The sequence below is a fragment of the Arachis stenosperma genome, chromosome 3 (genome assembly GCF_014773155.1).
Source record: "Arachis stenosperma cultivar V10309 chromosome 3, arast.V10309.gnm1.PFL2, whole genome shotgun sequence".
Classification (NCBI taxonomy): Eukaryota; Viridiplantae; Streptophyta; class Magnoliopsida; order Fabales; family Fabaceae; genus Arachis; species Arachis stenosperma.
This window is the reverse complement of record NC_080379.1, coordinates 130,265,079-130,283,666: the sequence shown is the minus strand read 5'-3', so window position 1 is coordinate 130,283,666 and position 18,588 is coordinate 130,265,079. Positions and strand designations below refer to the sequence as shown.

At 34.2% G+C, this 18,588-nt stretch overlaps 1 protein-coding gene across 1 annotated transcript; it reads left to right on the top strand.

The window, feature by feature from the left end:
• Positions 1–6,379: 6,379 nt before the first annotated feature.
• On the top strand, positions 6,380–9,287 carry LOC130968083 (homeobox protein BEL1 homolog). The gene is made up of 4 exons (XM_057893167.1): positions 6,380–7,055; positions 7,122–7,504; positions 8,036–8,096; positions 8,381–9,287. Exons 1-4 carry the CDS (start codon positions 6,582–6,584, stop codon positions 8,987–8,989), a joined length of 1,527 nt encoding a protein of 508 aa, XP_057749150.1. The 5' UTR covers positions 6,380–6,581; the 3' UTR covers positions 8,990–9,287.
• Positions 9,288–18,588: the final 9,301 nt, after the last annotated feature.

The following is an 18,588-nucleotide window of genomic DNA, read 5'->3' as shown; positions in this document are numbered from 1 at the left end:
TTCCACTTTTAGGGATTTAAAAGATCATTTTACCCTTTATTAATTTATTTATTTATTCTCGTTACCATTTTTTACCATTTTACTTCTAATTTTTTTCTAAAATTTTTATTTAGGCCTGAAATTTTATTGTAATTATAATTTTGATCCAATTAATTTATATAATTATTATTTTACTCCTAATGATACTAAGTTCAGAATTTTATTTATTTTTTATTTAAATTACATTTTTAACTATTTTTTTACCCAAAAATGACCATAACATTTTTTTTTTAATTTTACACCTTTGTTTTATGGATTAAAATCAGTTTTCTAACCTCTTTCTAATCCTTATACACGTGATTTTCATGATCATTTAGTGGCTGGATTTTCAGGGGTACAGTTTTTCATTTTTATCCACTTTTAGTGACTTTTAAAGTTTGAAACTTAAACCCCAAGTGCTCCATTAATTTTTGACTATCCCATACATTTTTCAGAGGCAAATAAGCTTCAAATATTACTCAAATAACAGTCTAAAAATAGAGAAGTATCACTGAATTTCTCAAATTAAGAATCAAGTACAAAATCATCACAAAGTGGCTCATATGAACACCGAAAACAAACACAAACACACTCTAACTAATCCTAACCCTTACCTCTTATGTAATTCAGTTAGTAAACCTTTCTCATGCTAGAAAGCGTGCATACAAAGACAAAAACACAGCTGGTGATGGTGCAGTTTCGTTTTTGTCGAAAGTGTCGCAAAAATATCGAAATTCAAGCACTTTGAGCTGGAATCTCTTTAATTTCTTAGGCGTGTTTCGTGGATGTTTCAAGAGGATTTATCTAATACGGAGGAGAGTAAGAATTCATCATGGCTTGTATTTTTAAAAATAGAAAAGGAAAGAGGAAGAGCAAGGGTTTATCTAACCGAGATTTCAGTATAAATGCAAGAATTAGCGAAAACGGGTAAGAGTTTGTGTTTGTATGATTTTATTCCTTGAAGAACACATGAAGAACAATGGAAGAAGAATTGAAATAGGGGCTGTGGTGCAGAGAATAGGTGCAATAATTTCCTCTCTTTCTCTCTCAAAAATTTGGTCAAAAGATTGTAAAAATGTATAAAGTGTTTTGTGAATTTTGTGACCAGTGCTTCCTTAAATAAAAAATCAAAGTCTTAATAAATTTATGATGACAAAAGTGGCTAAAAGTTTCGTAGTCAAGGGCTGAATTTCAATGAATAAGGGGCATGAAAACGAGGAAGTTTAATCAGCACTTGCCTGTTGAGCTTATCCACAGTTAACCGCAGCTAGTTACTCGAGGTTAAAACACAACAAAGAAAGGTAAAAGGTAATATAGTCTTGGCCTAGAGGTTGAGAAGGAGATATAAATTACTTAGATGCCAAGTAAAAAAATTTGGGGTCTCTATGAGTCATTTACGGAATACTAGTCAGAAATTCGGTTAAGAGTAAATTTTACCGTATGGTAAAATAATTAATGGCTACTATTTATTCTTAAAGGAGTAAATCATGAATGGATTGCTAATATAAATTTTGAGACACATTTAGTTGGGTAAAAATTATTTTGACCATTAGTTCCGAAGTTTTCGGTTATTAGAATTTTTTTCGACACACGCAAAACCGTCATTAAAAGTGAATTTCCGGCTCAAAAAGTCTCTAGCGAGAAAAATAAACCAATGGTAAGCTAATATTTATTATTTACTAGTCAAACTTGACTTAGGGAGATTAATTACCCTAATAAAGTCAATTTTGACCATATTAATGGCCTTTTTTCTTTTTTCTTTTTTCTTTTTTTCTTTCTTTTCTCTTTTTTTTCTTTAATTTTTATTTTTTTTACCATTGGGCCAGCCTCACTATTTTTTATTGGGCCTTGGTTTAAAATTTTGCAAAATAAATTTTAAAATGGTTAGAAAAATCCGTTTATTGAAAATCAAGTTCTTACCGAAAGTTAAAAATATTCTAAGCTTTTAATTATTTAATAATAAAATTGAGTTTGTTTAAAATGGTAGAGAGACAGAGAAAAAGAAAAAGTTAAAACCTTCTAACTAATTACAAAATATTACCACCATTAAAATTATTAAATTTGAGTATATTAAGTGAGGATTAAGAAGTAAAACATAAATTTAAAAGTTTTCTGTCTTTTTTATATAATGTTTTAATTTAAGTTATTATTTTTTATAGATAGTATTCAAATGACAAACAAAATAATAAGAAAATTCGCATTAAATTATGAAAATTAATATCATTTTTAGAATACGATGGCATTATATCAAAACATGTAAAATAAAATAATAAAGTACAGTTTAATTAATGAATGCCTTTTGTCCTAAGGTACTATATTAAACCGTGACTTAAATTTATAATTATTAGTTAAAAATAATATGTTTTGATATTGTTTTTTAAGATTAACATTAAATTTTGATAATTTGTGCACAAATTTTAAATGCTTTATGTCTTAATTTTTTTAGCAAAACTTAAACAACTCATAAAAGTTAACAGAATAGATGGTTATAAATTAATATAATAGATAAGATTAAAAGTTGTGATAATGATGCTTGGTGATAATTAATTATGATCGGGGTGAAGAGAAGGTAAAAGGAGAAAAAAATCAGAAAGAAAAACAAGATAAAATAATATTGACAATGAGATAATGACAAATATGTGTATAGAAAATAATAGTAAGAAAAAGAATAATGTTTGATATAATGAGGAGATATAATAAAATATAAATTAATAATTTTAAAAAATAATTTAAGAAATTAAATATAAAATTAAAAAGATAAAATAATTTTTTATCAATTGAAATTATATATAAAAATAAAAAAATGTTTTAAATATAAACTTTTTACTTTGTTTTAAATTAAATTACATACTATTAAAAATAATTATAAACGTTTATAAATAGTTAATTTATAAATATTATTTCTAAATTTTTATTTTGATTTTATACACATACTAATAATATAATAAATTTGTTTAATATTTTATTTAATTTAAATTTATAAATTTAATATATTCTAAAAATTAAATAATTTATAAAACTTTTTATTTTTTAAAATTTTTTATTTTTAATATTTAAATTATTTTATTAAACTTATACTTTTAAAAATAAATTAATCTTTTAAAAATAATAAAAAATCGACTAAATAAGTACGATTATGTCTGTTGAGCTGCTAGTGTAATATAAAGCATTCACCTCACAACCCCGTCTCCCTCTCGCGCGTCTATTCCCCGTTCTATCAATAGAATACATCAAATTTAGTATATTAATTAATAATTCATTATATTTCGGAAAGGAAATGAACTATTTTTCCAGCATGGAAAATAACAATTGGTGAGAAGCAAAACATGCTAATATATAGTTCTGTGATTGAAAATGATGACTTGCAAAATAAATCAGAAATAAAATAAGCCAACATGAAATTAAAACATTAAATGTACCTTCGTTATATTCGCTGCATTCTTGTCATGTATGTATAACATAAGAGACAACATTCTTGCTGGTACGTAACAACAGAGCATTCATTCTTCGAATTGCCTTCTTGATTTAGACAAATTAAAGGAGCAACAGCATGTATATATATATATATATACTGTACTGCAAATCCGAAATCTGTCCAAAATATACATTCACTTTTCTCTACTATCATGTAATAAAAAAACGTAAAATCCACCAAAAAACATTGTTTATAAATAACGCTAATTGTATTTGACAATTATCGATCGGTGAAGACTTTTAATGTACTTGTGTTTATCTTAAGTTAACTTAACTTAAAAATTGTTAAATAATATAACGTATTTTTTTTGTGAGTAAATAGAAAAAAAAAATGGCTAGATTCATATCTAAATCTGTTAGATGCCGAAGCTCATTCTATATTTGGTTCCAATTCGAGTGAATGTTCGCGTCAGAAGTAATTGTTTTAGTCATACAATCTGCAACACTATTTGCATTTCTCTAAATTAAAAGAATAGAGACTCTCCAATTCCAATTCATAACCTCCTGTATATGCTTTACCAAATCCCATTTCGAAATATCTTTACTAAGCATTCTTTGGTTTACTAAGAAAAGAACTTTTAAACAGTCCGTTTCACAAATAACCTCACGAAATCTATTCTCCCAAACAAGAAGTAAATCTCTCCAAATTGCATACAATTCAGCAAAAAGAATACTGCACACTTCGATTTTCCGAGTGCAACCTTTCAACCAACATCCATCAGGATTGCGAATGATACAATCAAAACCAGTATAGCCAAAAGGAGCAAAACAACTAGCATCACAATTCAATTTAACAGAATGAAGTGAAAGTGGAACCCAATACAAACAAAACTAAAGAAAATACAAAGATTGATGCATAGCAAAAATAGAGACAAAAATTAATGCATAGCAAAAATAGTATTAAATAATATAACGTATTTGACTAAATAATTTTGTTAGATAACTAATTAAAAATATAATCAACTGTAATTAATTAATAACTTTTTTTATTTTTATTTAAAGAGAATGTAAATTTAAACTATCATAAAAAAATATTTAAAATTTAATAAAAAAACTTTAAAAAAAATCTAAAATTCTTTTAAAAACTTCAAAATTCATTTTTAAAATTCTAAAATTATTTTAAAAAAATTTTACAATTCATTTCGAAAATTCGATTATCATTTTTAAAATCATTCTAAACATTTATAATAAAAAAACATACAATATGTAAAGAAAAATCCAAAACTTTTAAAAAAGAGATATTTAAAATTATTATAAAAATTTTAAAATTTAACAAAATAAAATATCCAAAAAATATTAAAAAATTTCACAAACTAAAAAAAAAATCTAAAACTATCAAAAAATCATCCACCCAAAAAAACATGCAAAAGATAAAGATGAGAAACATCCCAAACTTAAAAAACATCACGGTGGGAGGGGCGCTAATGCATGCGGAGGCAGAGGGAGGGCACTGCGTCTGTGTGTGCGGCAGCAGGACTGCATGCGTGCGTGCGGCGATGGGGGCACTACGTCCATGAGTGCGGCAGTGTGTGGGAGGGGGCACTACGTCTGTGGGTGCGGCAGTGGGAGGGAGCGCTATGTCCGCCGTGCGGGGGTGGAATGGCGGCGCGTGCGTGCGGCAATGGTTGGCAGATATGGCAGCGGCGCACACATAGATGTGAATAAAGGGATAAAACTTTGTGTGATGGTTTTTTCTTACTATGTATGTACGGTTGATGGGATGAAGATCTCTTTATTGAAACTTTTTTCCTTAATTGGCTACAATTAATTACATTGTGAATTAGTTTTTAATTTTTTTATTAAATTATTATCTAATAAATTTTTAACTATTAATTTTATATAAAAATAATTACATGCAAATTTTTACCTTATCTATTTTTTCTCTCCGAAAAGAAGGTGTGAGTATATCCAAACTAAATGATTATGTAAATGCGCGTGGAAGGGAAAGCATTGTTGCTGATGAACGAATAAAAAGAAAATATATGTTTAAAATTAACTAATATATAATAAGAAATATGTATGTGATTCCGCGCGTAATAAAAGGCTTAAAACGTAAATTGCAAATATTTAATTAGTTTCGATTTTGTTAAAGCACCTATTTTATATAATAATGGGAATTTTATTGAGTATAAGGTTGATGTATGATCTTGATAAGCTAACTAATATGGAAGGCACCAATTTTTCCTTTTGTTTTTATTTTATGAAAGAAAAAGAAAAAGAAAAGAAAAAGATGCGGTCCCAGGCATGGAGGATAGAGAGAGTAGAATGGGTGGAGTACTTTAAGTGACCAATTAATAAGAATTAGATAGGCAAAGCTAAGCAAGCTAAGGCAGCAGGACCACCACACCATCCTCTCCTCCTTATTTTACTTTTTACATGACCCTTCCTAAACTCATTTACACTTTTTCTCTTTCTCTTTCTTTGGCTTCTAAATAGCCACACAAGGGAAGAAGAAGAAGAAGGGGGAAGAGGAGGACCCACCTACTCCTACTAAAAGAACCGTCCTGGTTCACTCAAACCCATCTGAGAAAGTCCAGCTAGGGCTGATTTCATTCCTAATTTTGATTTTGGTTTGGGTTTCGGGGTATTAATAAAGGGATAATCAAAGGAAACCGGAGCGATGTGGCGGCTTGTACTTTATGTAGCAGGCATTATCATTTTCCTCCATACACACTTCAATTCCTAGAGGTCTAGTATTTTTTTATTTATTCTTTTACTATTGTCTATTGTCTATTCAACTTAAACTTAAGTTTAATTTTGTTACTAATAATTTAATCTAATGTGACTACAAAATAATAATAATATTAATTTGGAAAATTTCGTTGATATTTTTGGACTTGTGCGAACACTATTTTGGTTGTATTATTTATATTTATATTATGATGATAATGCATTGACTCATGAATGGTGTCTTTAGAGAGAGAGAGAGAGAGAGGAAATGATGATGATAATAGGATGGAGGTGATGATGACCCCCTCGTCTACCTCTCTCTGAGTTTCATAGTATACACCGTACTCCGTCATCTATCTGATCTGATCTCTTGTTTGCCTTATTAACAAACACAGAGAGAAAGAGAGAGAGAGAGAGAGATGGTTTCATCATCAAGTGGTGGATTCTGCTACACCTACAGCGATAATCCTGGAGGAGGAGGAGGAAGCGGCTTTGTATCTGACCCAGAGATGGAGATGAAATGGAAAACCTTGTTCGCCAACAACGAACCACCACCTCCTACTTGTTTTGATCTAATACTCCAAAACACGCCAAGCCAAGGCCTTTCACTATCTCTTAGCTCAAACAACCCTTCTTCTATTTCTCTCCAATCTTTTCCCCTAAGACAACAACACCATGAGATGGCGCTGCAAGGCCATTACTCGCTCAAGGCGTCCAGGTTCTTGCTACCGGCACAGCAACTCCTCAACGAGTTCTGTAGCCTAGGAACCAAGCAACTCAATAATCAACTCATCAAGCGTAACAAGAACAACACCAACCCCCCACCTCTTACCTCTCTAGACTTGGTTGAATTGCACAAGAGAAAGGCTAAGCTCCTTGTCATGCTCCAAGAGGTAACGCTAGTGCTACTCAATAATTAATTATTAATATGTGATGATTTAATTTGATATGATAAGCAGGTGGACACAAGATACGAGCACTACTGTAATCAGATGAAGGGAGTGGTGGCGTCATTTGAGGCCATGGCCGGGGAGGGAGCGGCCACCGTGTACTCGGCACTTGCGCTGAAGGCCATGTCACGCCACTTCAGATGCTTGAAGGATGGGATACTGGAACAGATAGAGGCCACTCGGAAGGGGATGGGAGAGAAGGATCCAATTGCACCGGGCACCACTAAGGGCCAAACCCCCAGGCTTAGAATCATTGACCAGGCTTTGAGACAGCAAAGGGCTTTTCACCAAACCATCTCCATGGAATCTCATCCCTGGAGACCCCAACGTGGCCTTCCTGAACGTTCCGTTTCTCTTCTCCGCGCTTGGCTTTTCGAGCATTTTCTTCACCCGTAATAATAATCTTCAATTCTTAATTACCATATATAATCATTTTTCCTATTTCCTAATTATCTCCTACTACAACTACTCCATCTCATGCTGTGTAATATAGGTAGATCACAAAATTATATTCAGTGCCGGATTAAGTATGCTGCAAAATTGATTTTTCTAAAGAATCAATGTTAGTTCTCTCCAAAGGAAAGCAACAAGTAGCTGAGTAGAAGCGAATATATATGTTAGCGCAAGTAGTTTCATTTCTCATATTTGCAGATTCTCATCATCAATCATTTATGCTTTGCCACTTTCTGTGCATCACCATTCCGATTCCAACCTTTTCCGTATTTTATTTTTACAAGATATATTTATATATGCAATTCTTTCGTTTGCTTAATTTGTTAATTCTTTATCTCTCTACCTACTACCTTTTAATTCTGGGTTTGAATTCTTCTGAGTAGGACCCCTTTTCCACTTGTTATCTCAATATATTAGTATTTATGGAAGGTCATATTCCTAATAATTTTTTGGGTAAAAAACGTTTGCAGGTACCCAAGTGATGTTGATAAACATATTTTAGCACGCCAAACTGGTCTCTCTAGAAGCCAGGTACGTCCACCCATACCCTAATTCCCTTACTCTTCCATTTTATTCACTTTAATTACATATATAATTATAAGAGAAAGATTCAGCTGCAATTATCTTTATATAAAATTAATAGTTAAAAATTATTTAATAATTTAACATCTTTAACTAAATTATCATCTAATAATTATCAACTATCAACTTTATATGAATACATCTTCGGCAAGTGACTTCTCACCTAATTAATTATAATCCATCATGTATTTAATATTAATTATTATTGGTGACACAAATACATATACAAGCAGGTTTCAAATTGGTTTATCAATGCAAGGGTGAGGCTATGGAAGCCAATGGTGGAGGAAATGTACTTGGAAGAAGAGAAGGAGGCTGCTGCAGCATCCTCGGAGGGAGGAGGAGGCAGCAACACTGAAGATTTTCAAAACCTATCTCCAAATTCAGCAGCAGCAAGACCAGAGGATCAGAAGCCTCGCCTACTTCGAATCGATTCGGAATGCATGTCCTCAATCATCAACAACAACTCTGATCATCACAAAGATAACCATGAGCAGATGAATCAACAAGAGGAGGAACAGTACTTAGGGCGAGGTGTCGCAGACACGTTTGGATCAGTGGAGATTGATTTCTCATCATATCCTGAGGGCTTCAATAACAGTGGAGGAGGTGCGGTTTCTTTGACGCTAGGGTTACAGCAACACGGTGGAAATGGGGTGAGCTTGGCTTTCCCGCCAGAAACTCATCATCAGCATCAGGCCTCCATGTTCTACTCATCAAGGGACCAGATTATTGAAGACTGTAGTCAACCAGTTCAGTACTCTCTTTTGGATGGCGAAGCACACGCCATGCCCTACAGGAATTTGATGGGGACCCAGTTGCTTCATGACTTGGCCGGATAGAAAATAATGCGCTTACTCTCTTCCTTTTCTTTTATCTGTTGCTCTACAAATTTAGTATCTTATACAAATTTTTATAGTAACAGATAAAGGAGGACACAGAGAATAATATTATTCTTTTAGAAATTAATTAGTTGTAGTTGAATATTAAAATCAATACTTCACAATGCTTTTATACATAAAGCTTCAATTTGCTACGGATCGGACACTTAGTGATTAGATGATTATATATATAGTTTGATGAACTGAAGATATTAATTCATGCCTTCTCTATTTTCGAATAGAATCTTTCATATAATTATATTGATGCTAGATTCTTACGTATATATTTTTATATTTTAATATATATTTTGTAAAAACAATATATATATATATATATATATATATATATATATATATATATATAAAAGGAGTATTAGAGAGTTAATAAATTTTGTGATTTGTAACTATTAATTAACTATTATCAGTGTTTAATAGTGTGAAATTATTTATTTTTCTTATGGTTAAGTGGTACTCAAATTTTAATTAGTCTTTCTCTGTATATATACACCCATAATAGTGATCAAAAGATTATTTTTGTTATGATCCTGGCGTATAAATATGCATAGCTTCTTTTTTAGAAAGCCTCGTGAGAAGGTTGATGGGGCCGGGGGCTTCCATTTACCACCAGTGGCCTAACAAAACAAGTGGAAATTAACATGAGATTTTTTTTAGGATTGAAGATATTTGTAGTTTATACGCGGAAAGAAAAAGAATATTATAAAAGGACAATAAATCATTTTGGCCGAACGGTTTTGTTTGGATGCTAGGTAGAAGAAAAGCTAAGAGTTATGAATAAATATCAAAGATAATTTTGATGGTGGTTCCGGTTCGTTGTGGTCCCTAAGTATTCACCTCAGGAAAGACAACTTCTCGTGCCAATGAGATTGGTTGCTTTTTTATTATTTGTCCCTTTTCTCATTGTTTTATCGGTGCCCCTTCTTTTTTTGACAATGAAAATTTGCCTTTTCATAAGTTTAGTGTTGGAGCCACTAGGGTTTTTATCACCAGATCAATGCTTTTTCAAGAACGCAACTTGTATTCTCTCGAATGCTTATAATTTACAGAATAGAATATGTCTCGCGTATCTATACGTACACAATCAAGCCGAGTTTAATCGATTAAATGATTCTGTTACGGGTAAAAAGTCATAAATATTCATTCTTCTACGTACTTATTTTCTTTGTTCTTTAATGGGAAAAATCCAATATAACTCCTCTTCAATTCATTGATACAATATCAGGACTGCGTGCAACAAGTAAATATCAGTAAAATAATATTTCATCAAGCAAAATGATTGATTTATCAACATTAATTTACAAACTTACAACACTTAAAATGGTTAGATGTATGTATATATATTTTTGTCCTTTTATTTGTTTCCTTCATAAGAATTCAAACTACGTGGAATATATTTTTTGGACTTTCAAGTATAATCTCCACGTACTAAACTATGGAGTCATCGATGTATCCTTTTTATAATTAGTTTTTTTATATATATAAACACATGATGAAATCTAATCAAGACGAATTCAAGTACGTTCAGTTACGTAATAAACGACCTTAATAATTAAGGAAAAAAGATGTACCAACTAACCATGACTCATCATATGATTCATGAATATGCAAGCCAGCCTCTCTACTATATTTCCAGTGTTATGTAGCCAAAATGTTTAATTTGTTCGCTGACATGTTAATAAGTAACAAATCATGATTATTTATTTTTTTACAAATTAAATTTTGGGTAGGCCGTGTGACTGTGAATTTGGAAGTTGGAACACCATGATATACGGTATACTAAGAATTAAGAAACACCCAAGACATGAAAGTTATTTATTTAATTTTCTTAACACGGAAAGGAAACATGAGAAATTAAACAAGTCAATTTCATGGGTTCCTGGTGTTGGTGTATATATGCTCGGAAATGGATCCTCTCCATTTTTTCTAACACTTCAGAGAGTAAAGTGTGATCTCTCACCTTTAATTCTATAAGTGGGACCAAAATTAAATAGGAGATAGAAAACAATAAAAGGTGAGATCCTCCACTGGACACCATCCAGTTTTTTCTCCACTGGAGAGGATCCAGTCCATATATGCTCCACATATATATGTAGAGAGAAAGAGATCAGATAAGCTAAGTAGCCACGTGGTTGACTAATATATATCCAACATAAGGCGATATACATCATAGAGGAATTAAGATCTCAGAAACTAGTTTAATTTTCTACTAGGTTGGAAAAATGTAGCACACGTACTGACTCGTGATTTGATCTACAGAGATATATAATTAATGAACAATTGAATTATTACAAATTAAAACAAAGAATAAGCTTAAGCTTACTAGCTAGCTGGGGTGTTTGGTGATTGGAGAATGGAGAAAGGGGAAAGAGAATTTATGAGAATGGTGATAAGATGTGGCTAGCTAGGTATGATTAATTGAGCGAACGAGTACGCAGCCAATAATATTATTATTATCAATTAAGACCCACATACAGCAATGGGCTTCAGGACCGCGTCTTCCACACGTCCATGTCTTATGTTATTAATCCATTCATCTATAATTCTATACTAATTATTATGAGACCCAGAATATCAGTATATCGAAATACTTAATTATTTTCTGAGGTGACCGACTCAACTAACTTGTAAATTTTGCCTTTATTTCCAAATAACCTTTTAATAAAATGTCTGCAGACTGCAGACCACATACAAGTTTTGCAGATTGTACTGTCTTGTGTATGAGATGTTACCTTTTTGCTGTGTCTTGCTAGCTGTGTCCACCTGTTTGTTAATTACAAACTTTCTAGAAACTTTAGAGATATATTTATGAAGAATATTTGATGGAAATGTTAGCTTGTTTGACTGGGAATAGTTGTTGGATCCCTTGATAATGTAACAGAGTAATGCCATTAAAATATGTGAATAAAAAAAAATAGAATTCAACTAAATAATTTAGACAATAATAAATTAATATGTGTTCTGAGAATTATCTGAAACACAGAAACAAGAATTTTTTTAGGCTTGTAAGTGAGGTCCAAATTTTTAATGGAGTGTGCTCCGATTTGTCCCACGTCTTATGGCAGTCGTCCAAGTTGTTTGTGAAAAGGTGAGGTGTGGTACCTGCAAAATACTCCAATATTTAAGTTAGTAAGGGGTTAACTAGGTTTAAAGTATTAGAACTTAAATTTACTTGAGTGTGTCAGTGTATTTATAAGGGGATGACCGTTGAAGTAGTTCTACTTCTGATGATGGATAACCGTCCCTTTATTTTAGGATTGTTGAGATCTCTCTTCCAGGAGTGATGAGAGATTTAGGGAGACAATTACTCACTTGGATAATTGTTAATTGCCTGCTTGCATTGATCCCGACCTCTTTGAGGAGGTCGGACAAGCGGTTGAGGCCAATCTTCTAGATTGGGCCTTTTAACTTTATTGGGCATGGCTTAAATTTTGAGCTAGGGTACGAACAGTGCCTCTACTCGAGTCCGATCTCTTCATTTGAGTCGGATTCAAGTATTGGATAAGGACGGAGATACGTAACTCGGCAATTTCTTTTCAAGTCGTAAGACCGACGTGAGTTCAACTTAAAACTGACGTGGTTTAAAATTTTCAACCGTCGCGTACGTTGGCTTTTCGCATTAACACGTGGGGAGCGGTTACATTGGTAACGGCGCATCCTTTAAATGAGTGGGTCATTTTACGATCATGCCCCTGGTGCCTTATAAATACTTTTCCCTTCTTTCTCTTTCTTTTTTTTCGTCTTCCCTGCAAACGCCCTTTCGCGCTTTCATTTTCACCCGTATTTCTCTGTATCTTTAGTGTTTGTGCTCTAAACCTTTGGCTCCCGGCTCTTTGGCGCTTGCTCCATCTCCGTTTTCCCTTCTTTGAAAAGGTTAGTTCCTTGCTACTCTCACACTTTCTTGGTTTTTTCAGTGCTTTCTGTTAAGTGAACTGCATGCTTGAGAGAGAGTTTTACTGTGCTTTCACTGTAGTTTGCAATAGGAGCTTTTTGAGAATTTTGCACTTTTCTTCTTATGAAAGATGGGTTCTTTGTAACTGTTTGATTGTTCTTTTGTTTTGTTGAAGAGAAGTACTTTCTATCCAACTTGTTTTTTACAGTTTCTTCTCTTTGTGCTATGTAGGTATACCTTCTTATTTTTTCAGCCTTTATTTTCCAAAATGTCTTCCTGGATTTTGATAAACCCCATTTGTAGGGTTTATCTTGTGTTTGATTTAGAGAATTTTATAACCTTTTACTCACATTTATCCATTGAAATAGCATGATTTTATAAATTCTCCTTTAATTGCGCTTTAGAGTGAAAACATATTTTTTAGGACTTAAAATAGCTAAATCTAATTCTCCTTGATTCAATTAGATGCCTTGATATGTTTGCTAAGTGATTTCAGATTTAGGAGGCAAGGATTGGACCAAGAGAATGAAGAAAAAGCATGTAGAAATGGAGAACTCATGAAGAAATGATGGAATCGCAAAAGCTGTCAAGCCGACCTCTTCGCACTCAAATGACCATAACTTGAGCTACAGAGGTCCAAATGAGGCGGTTCCAGTTGCATTGGAAAGCTAACATCTGGGGCTTCAAAATGATATAAGATTTGCCATAGTTGCATCACGCATAAGGGCGCGCACGCGCACGGTACGCGAACGCACCGATGGTGGCACATGATCCACTTAATGTAACTCGTGGCCAGCGATTTTAGAAGCCTTGTGGGCCCAATCTAACTCATTTCTGATGCTATTTAAGCCAAAGATTGAAGAAGGATGAAACATCTAGTTATCATTAGTTTAGTTTAGCTTAGTTTAATAGTTAGAGTTAGTTTCTAAAGAGAGAAGCTCTCACTTCTCTCTAGAATTAGGATTAGGTTTAGGTTTAGTTCTTAGATCTAGATTTTAATTCATCTTCTTCTACTTCTATTTTCTCAATTCCTTGTAGTTACATTCATTCTTCTTCCATTCTTTTATTGTAATCTCTTTTATGTTGTTCTTGTGTTTTGTTGTAGATCTACTTTTGTTTCTTCTACAGGTAATTCATAATAAATGTGTTTCTTTTGATTGTTGTTGTTAATTCTTTTCAATAATTGTTGTTAGATTACATTCTTGTTATCAATTTACTATGTTTTTCTTTTGTACCTTCCAAGTGTTTGATGAAATGCTTGGTTAGGTTTTAGTGTAGGTTTTGTTCCTCTTGGCCTTGGTTGAGTAATTAGTGACTCTTGAGTTATCTAATTCCTTTGTTGATTGATAATTAGAAGTTGCTAATTGATTTGAATGCTTCTAAAGCTAGTTGATGAGCGGATAATTTATACGCTTTTTGGCATTGTTTTTATATAGTTTTTAGCAAGTTTGAGCTACTTTTAGGGATGTTTTCCTTAGTTTTTATGTTAAATTCACATTTCTGGACTTTACTATGAGTTTGTGTGTTTTTCTGTGATTTCAGGTAAATTCTGACTGAAATTGAGGGATTTGAGCAAAACTCTGAAAAAGGCTGACAAAAGGACTGCTGATGCTGTTGGATTCTGACCTCCCTGCACTCGAAATGGATTTTCTGGAGCTACAGAACTCTAAATGGCGCGCTCTCAACGGCGTTGGAAAGTAGACATCCAGGGCTTTCCAGCAATATATAATAGTCCATACTTTATTCGAAGAATGACGACGCAACTTGGCGTTGAACGCCAAGTACACGCTCCTTTCTGGAGTTAAACGCCAGAAAAACGTCATAATCCGGAGTTGAACGCCCAAAGCACATCATAACTCGAAATTCAACTCCAAGAGAAGCCTCAGCTCGTGGATAGATCAAGCTCAGCCCAAGCACACACCAAGTGGGCCCCGGAAGTGGATTTATGCATCAATTACTTACTCATGTAAACCCTAGTAGCTAGTCTAGTATATATAGGACATCTATCTATTGTATTAGACATCTTTTGACCACTCTAAGTCTTTTATCATTCGGTCACTTGATCATGGAGAGGGCTGGCCATTCGGCCATGCCTGAACCTTCTTTTACTTATGTATTTTCAACGGTGGAGTTTCTGCACACCATAGATTAAGGGTGTGGAGCTCTGCTGTACCTCAAAGATTAATGAAGTTCTATTTTCTTTTATTCCATTCTCTATCTTATTCTTATTCCAAGATATTCATTTGTACTCAAGAACATGATGAATGATGATGAGTTAGATAACCCTCATCACTATTCTCACTGATGAACGCGCGTGATTGACAACCACTTCCGTTCTACATGCAACAAGGCTTGAATGTGTATCTCTTAGATTCCCCAACAGAATCTTCGTGGTATAAGCTAGATAGATGGCGGCATTTGTCTGGATCCGGAAAGTCCAACCTTGTCTGTGGTGTTCCGAGTAGGATCCTGGGAATCCGCAAAGTCTCACCTTGTCTGTGGTATTCCGAGTAGGATTCCGTTCATGAATGACTGTGACGTGCTTCAAACCTGTAACCTGCTGGGCGTTAGTGACAAACGCAAAAGAGGGATTCTATTCCAGTAGGGGAGGGAACCAACCGGTGATTGGCCGTACTGTGACAGAGTGCGTGAGCATTAGCTTTCACTGCGAGGATGGGATGTAGCTATCAACCATGGGTGATGCCTCCAGACTGGTTAGCTATGCGAGTGACAGCCGCATAGGATATTTCCCCGTGAGGATGAAAGTAGCCACAGTTGATGGTGAACCCCTATACAAAGCTTGCCATGGAAAGGAGTAAGAAGGATTGAGTAGAAGCAATGGGATAGCAGGCGTCCGAGAGCTCTACAGCATCTCCATTCCGCTTATCTGAAATTCCCACCAATGAATCTGCATAAGTATTTCTATCCCTTTTTATTAACTCCTTTTTATTCATTATCCATTCCAATAAATCCAATTTTAATCTGCCTAACTGAGATTTGCAAGGTGACCATAGCTTGCTTCATACCAACAATCTCTGTGGATTCGACCCTTACTCACGTAAGGTTATTACTTGGACGACCCAGTACACTTGCTGGTTAGTTGAACGGAGTTGTGACTTCAAATAAGGACAATTATTGAATAAATCCAATTACAATGAATCAGATCAAAGAACAGTGATCACAATTTCGTCCACCACTAGTCTATCCTTTAGGAGTTGATTAGGACTTGAGGAATCAAATTGATTAATCCACTTGACTTTTCTCCATGGTTAGAGGTTAACTAAGTGGGAGCAATGAACAATTTGTTGTCACAATTGAGGAGGATAACTAGGATAGGACTTCTAATTCTCATATCTTGCCAAGAGCTTTGTTAGTGTTAGTTTATTTTCCTTGCAATTTATAATTTTTGTCTAAAATCTCAAAAACCCCAAAATAACTCACAACCAATAACAAGACACTTCATTACAATTCCTAGGGAGAACGACCCGAGGTTCAATACTTCGGTTTATAGATTTTAGGTGTTTGTACTTGTGACAAACAAATTTTTGTATGAAAGGATTATTGTTGGTTTAGAGACTATACTTTACAACGAGATTTCATTAGTGAAATTCTAAACCGTCAAAAATCTAATCATCAAAATGGCGCCGTTGCCGGGGAATTGCAATGGTGTTATGTTATTGGTTATTGTATATATGTGAATAGTGTGAATATGTTTGCTTTTGGTAGCTCTTGCTAGTTTTAGGATTTAATTTTCTTGCTTCTTATTTGATTTTGTTTTCATTTTCCTCTTGCTATCATGAATTCTCACCTTGGCTATGAGTTTGGTTATCAACATGTTGTAGGAAATGAGGACTATAATGAAGATGTGTATCAAGGATGGGACAACCAAAGGTGGGAGGAGCCATATGCATATGATCAATCTTCTTGGCAACAACCTCTACCAATGCACTATGAAGAAGAGCCATTTTATGATTCATACCAATCAAATGGCTATGGTGAATCTCCTTGTGACTTTCAAGAACCACCACCATATGCCTATAAATCATATCCTCAACATGATCATCAACTATACTCACAAGCCTCTTTTTACCAAATACCTCCATATGACTCTAATCTTTATCCACCACACCAACCACCTTTTGAACCATATGAGTCATACATGGAACCACAATTCCAAGATTATTACTCCCAAGAACCACCTCAATACACACCACCACCTTATCAAGAAGAACCACCTTCCTATAATGAACCCTTTCTCCAAGACAATGAACCCTCTTATCCACTCCAATCCTCAATGGATGAAATCCTTAGCCTTATACTTCAAGGGCAAGGAGAAATGCAAAGGGAGACACTAGAATTTATGGCTACCTTGACCAAGGTAGTAAGCATTTTAGCCTCCCAATGCTTGAGTACTCAAAGCACTCCCATGGTCACATGTGGAGAATCAATTAAAGAGCATAGCATGAAGGAGAGATTGGAAACTCCGGTGGAAAATGAGGAATGCCACTTTGTATTAGAACAATTGGAGAAGCCTATGATTATTGAAGAAAAGGAAGAAGTGGTTGAAGACTTAGGAGATGCGGAACCTCCATGGGAAGCTAAAATCAAAGAAAATCCCTCCAAGAAGAGTAAATTTGATGTTGAGGAGGAATGTGCACAGCCTCCGAGGCATATTCTATCTGAAAACTTGGAGAGAATGAAGCAAGAATTGAGTTCCCTTAGTGATGAAGATCATGCATCCAACCTTCTTGGTGGTGAGTCCTTTGAATTTGATGAACCTTCTCCCAATGAATTTGAAAGTGATGTGGAGGTAGATTTCTCTCAACCTCCCATTTATGACTTGAGTGATGGAGAAGAGTTAGATAAAGTTGATGAACAAAGGATTGAGAATGAAGAAGTTTATGAAGAGGTGGAGATTGACAAGGAAGCAAACAAGGGAGTAGAGCTTGCTAGCACATTAGAGATACCTCTCCCCAAGCCACCACCATCCATTCTCTCATTCAAGTGGGTAAATTCCTTATACTTAAGCTTTATTATTCCCCTTGAATATGGTTTACTTGAGACAGATGGTCAACTTAGACAGATTTGTGGCTTTAAGAGTAAAAAGGAGATGGTTAGTGGTTGGAAAAATTATTCTAGGTTTACTATGGTTACATGATAAACCACTATTTCATGGTTTATCTTGTACTCAATTGAGTGGTTTTTATCAATTCTTTACCCACTTATTCATACTATTTGCATGGTTTTACATTTGCCTTCCTAATTATGTGCTTTGATTGAAAACATGCTTCTTTGATCTTATATTTGCTTATTATTAATCCTCTCTTATTACCATTAGATGCCTTGATATGTGTGTTAAGTGTTTTCAGATATTATAAGGCAGGAATGGCTCAGAGGATGGACAGGAAGCATGCAAAAGTGAAAGGAATGCAAGAAGTTGGAGAAACTGCTAAGCTGTCCAGCCTGACCTCTTCGCACTCAAACGGCTATAACTTTAGCTACAGAGGTCCAAACGACGCGGTTTCAATTGCGTTGGAAAGCTAACGTCTGGGACTTCGATTTGATATATAATTTGCCATAGTTGCCTCGACGCCAGGCGACGCGAACGCGTGGGTCACGCGGACGCGTGACCTGGCCAACACCCAATCCGCGC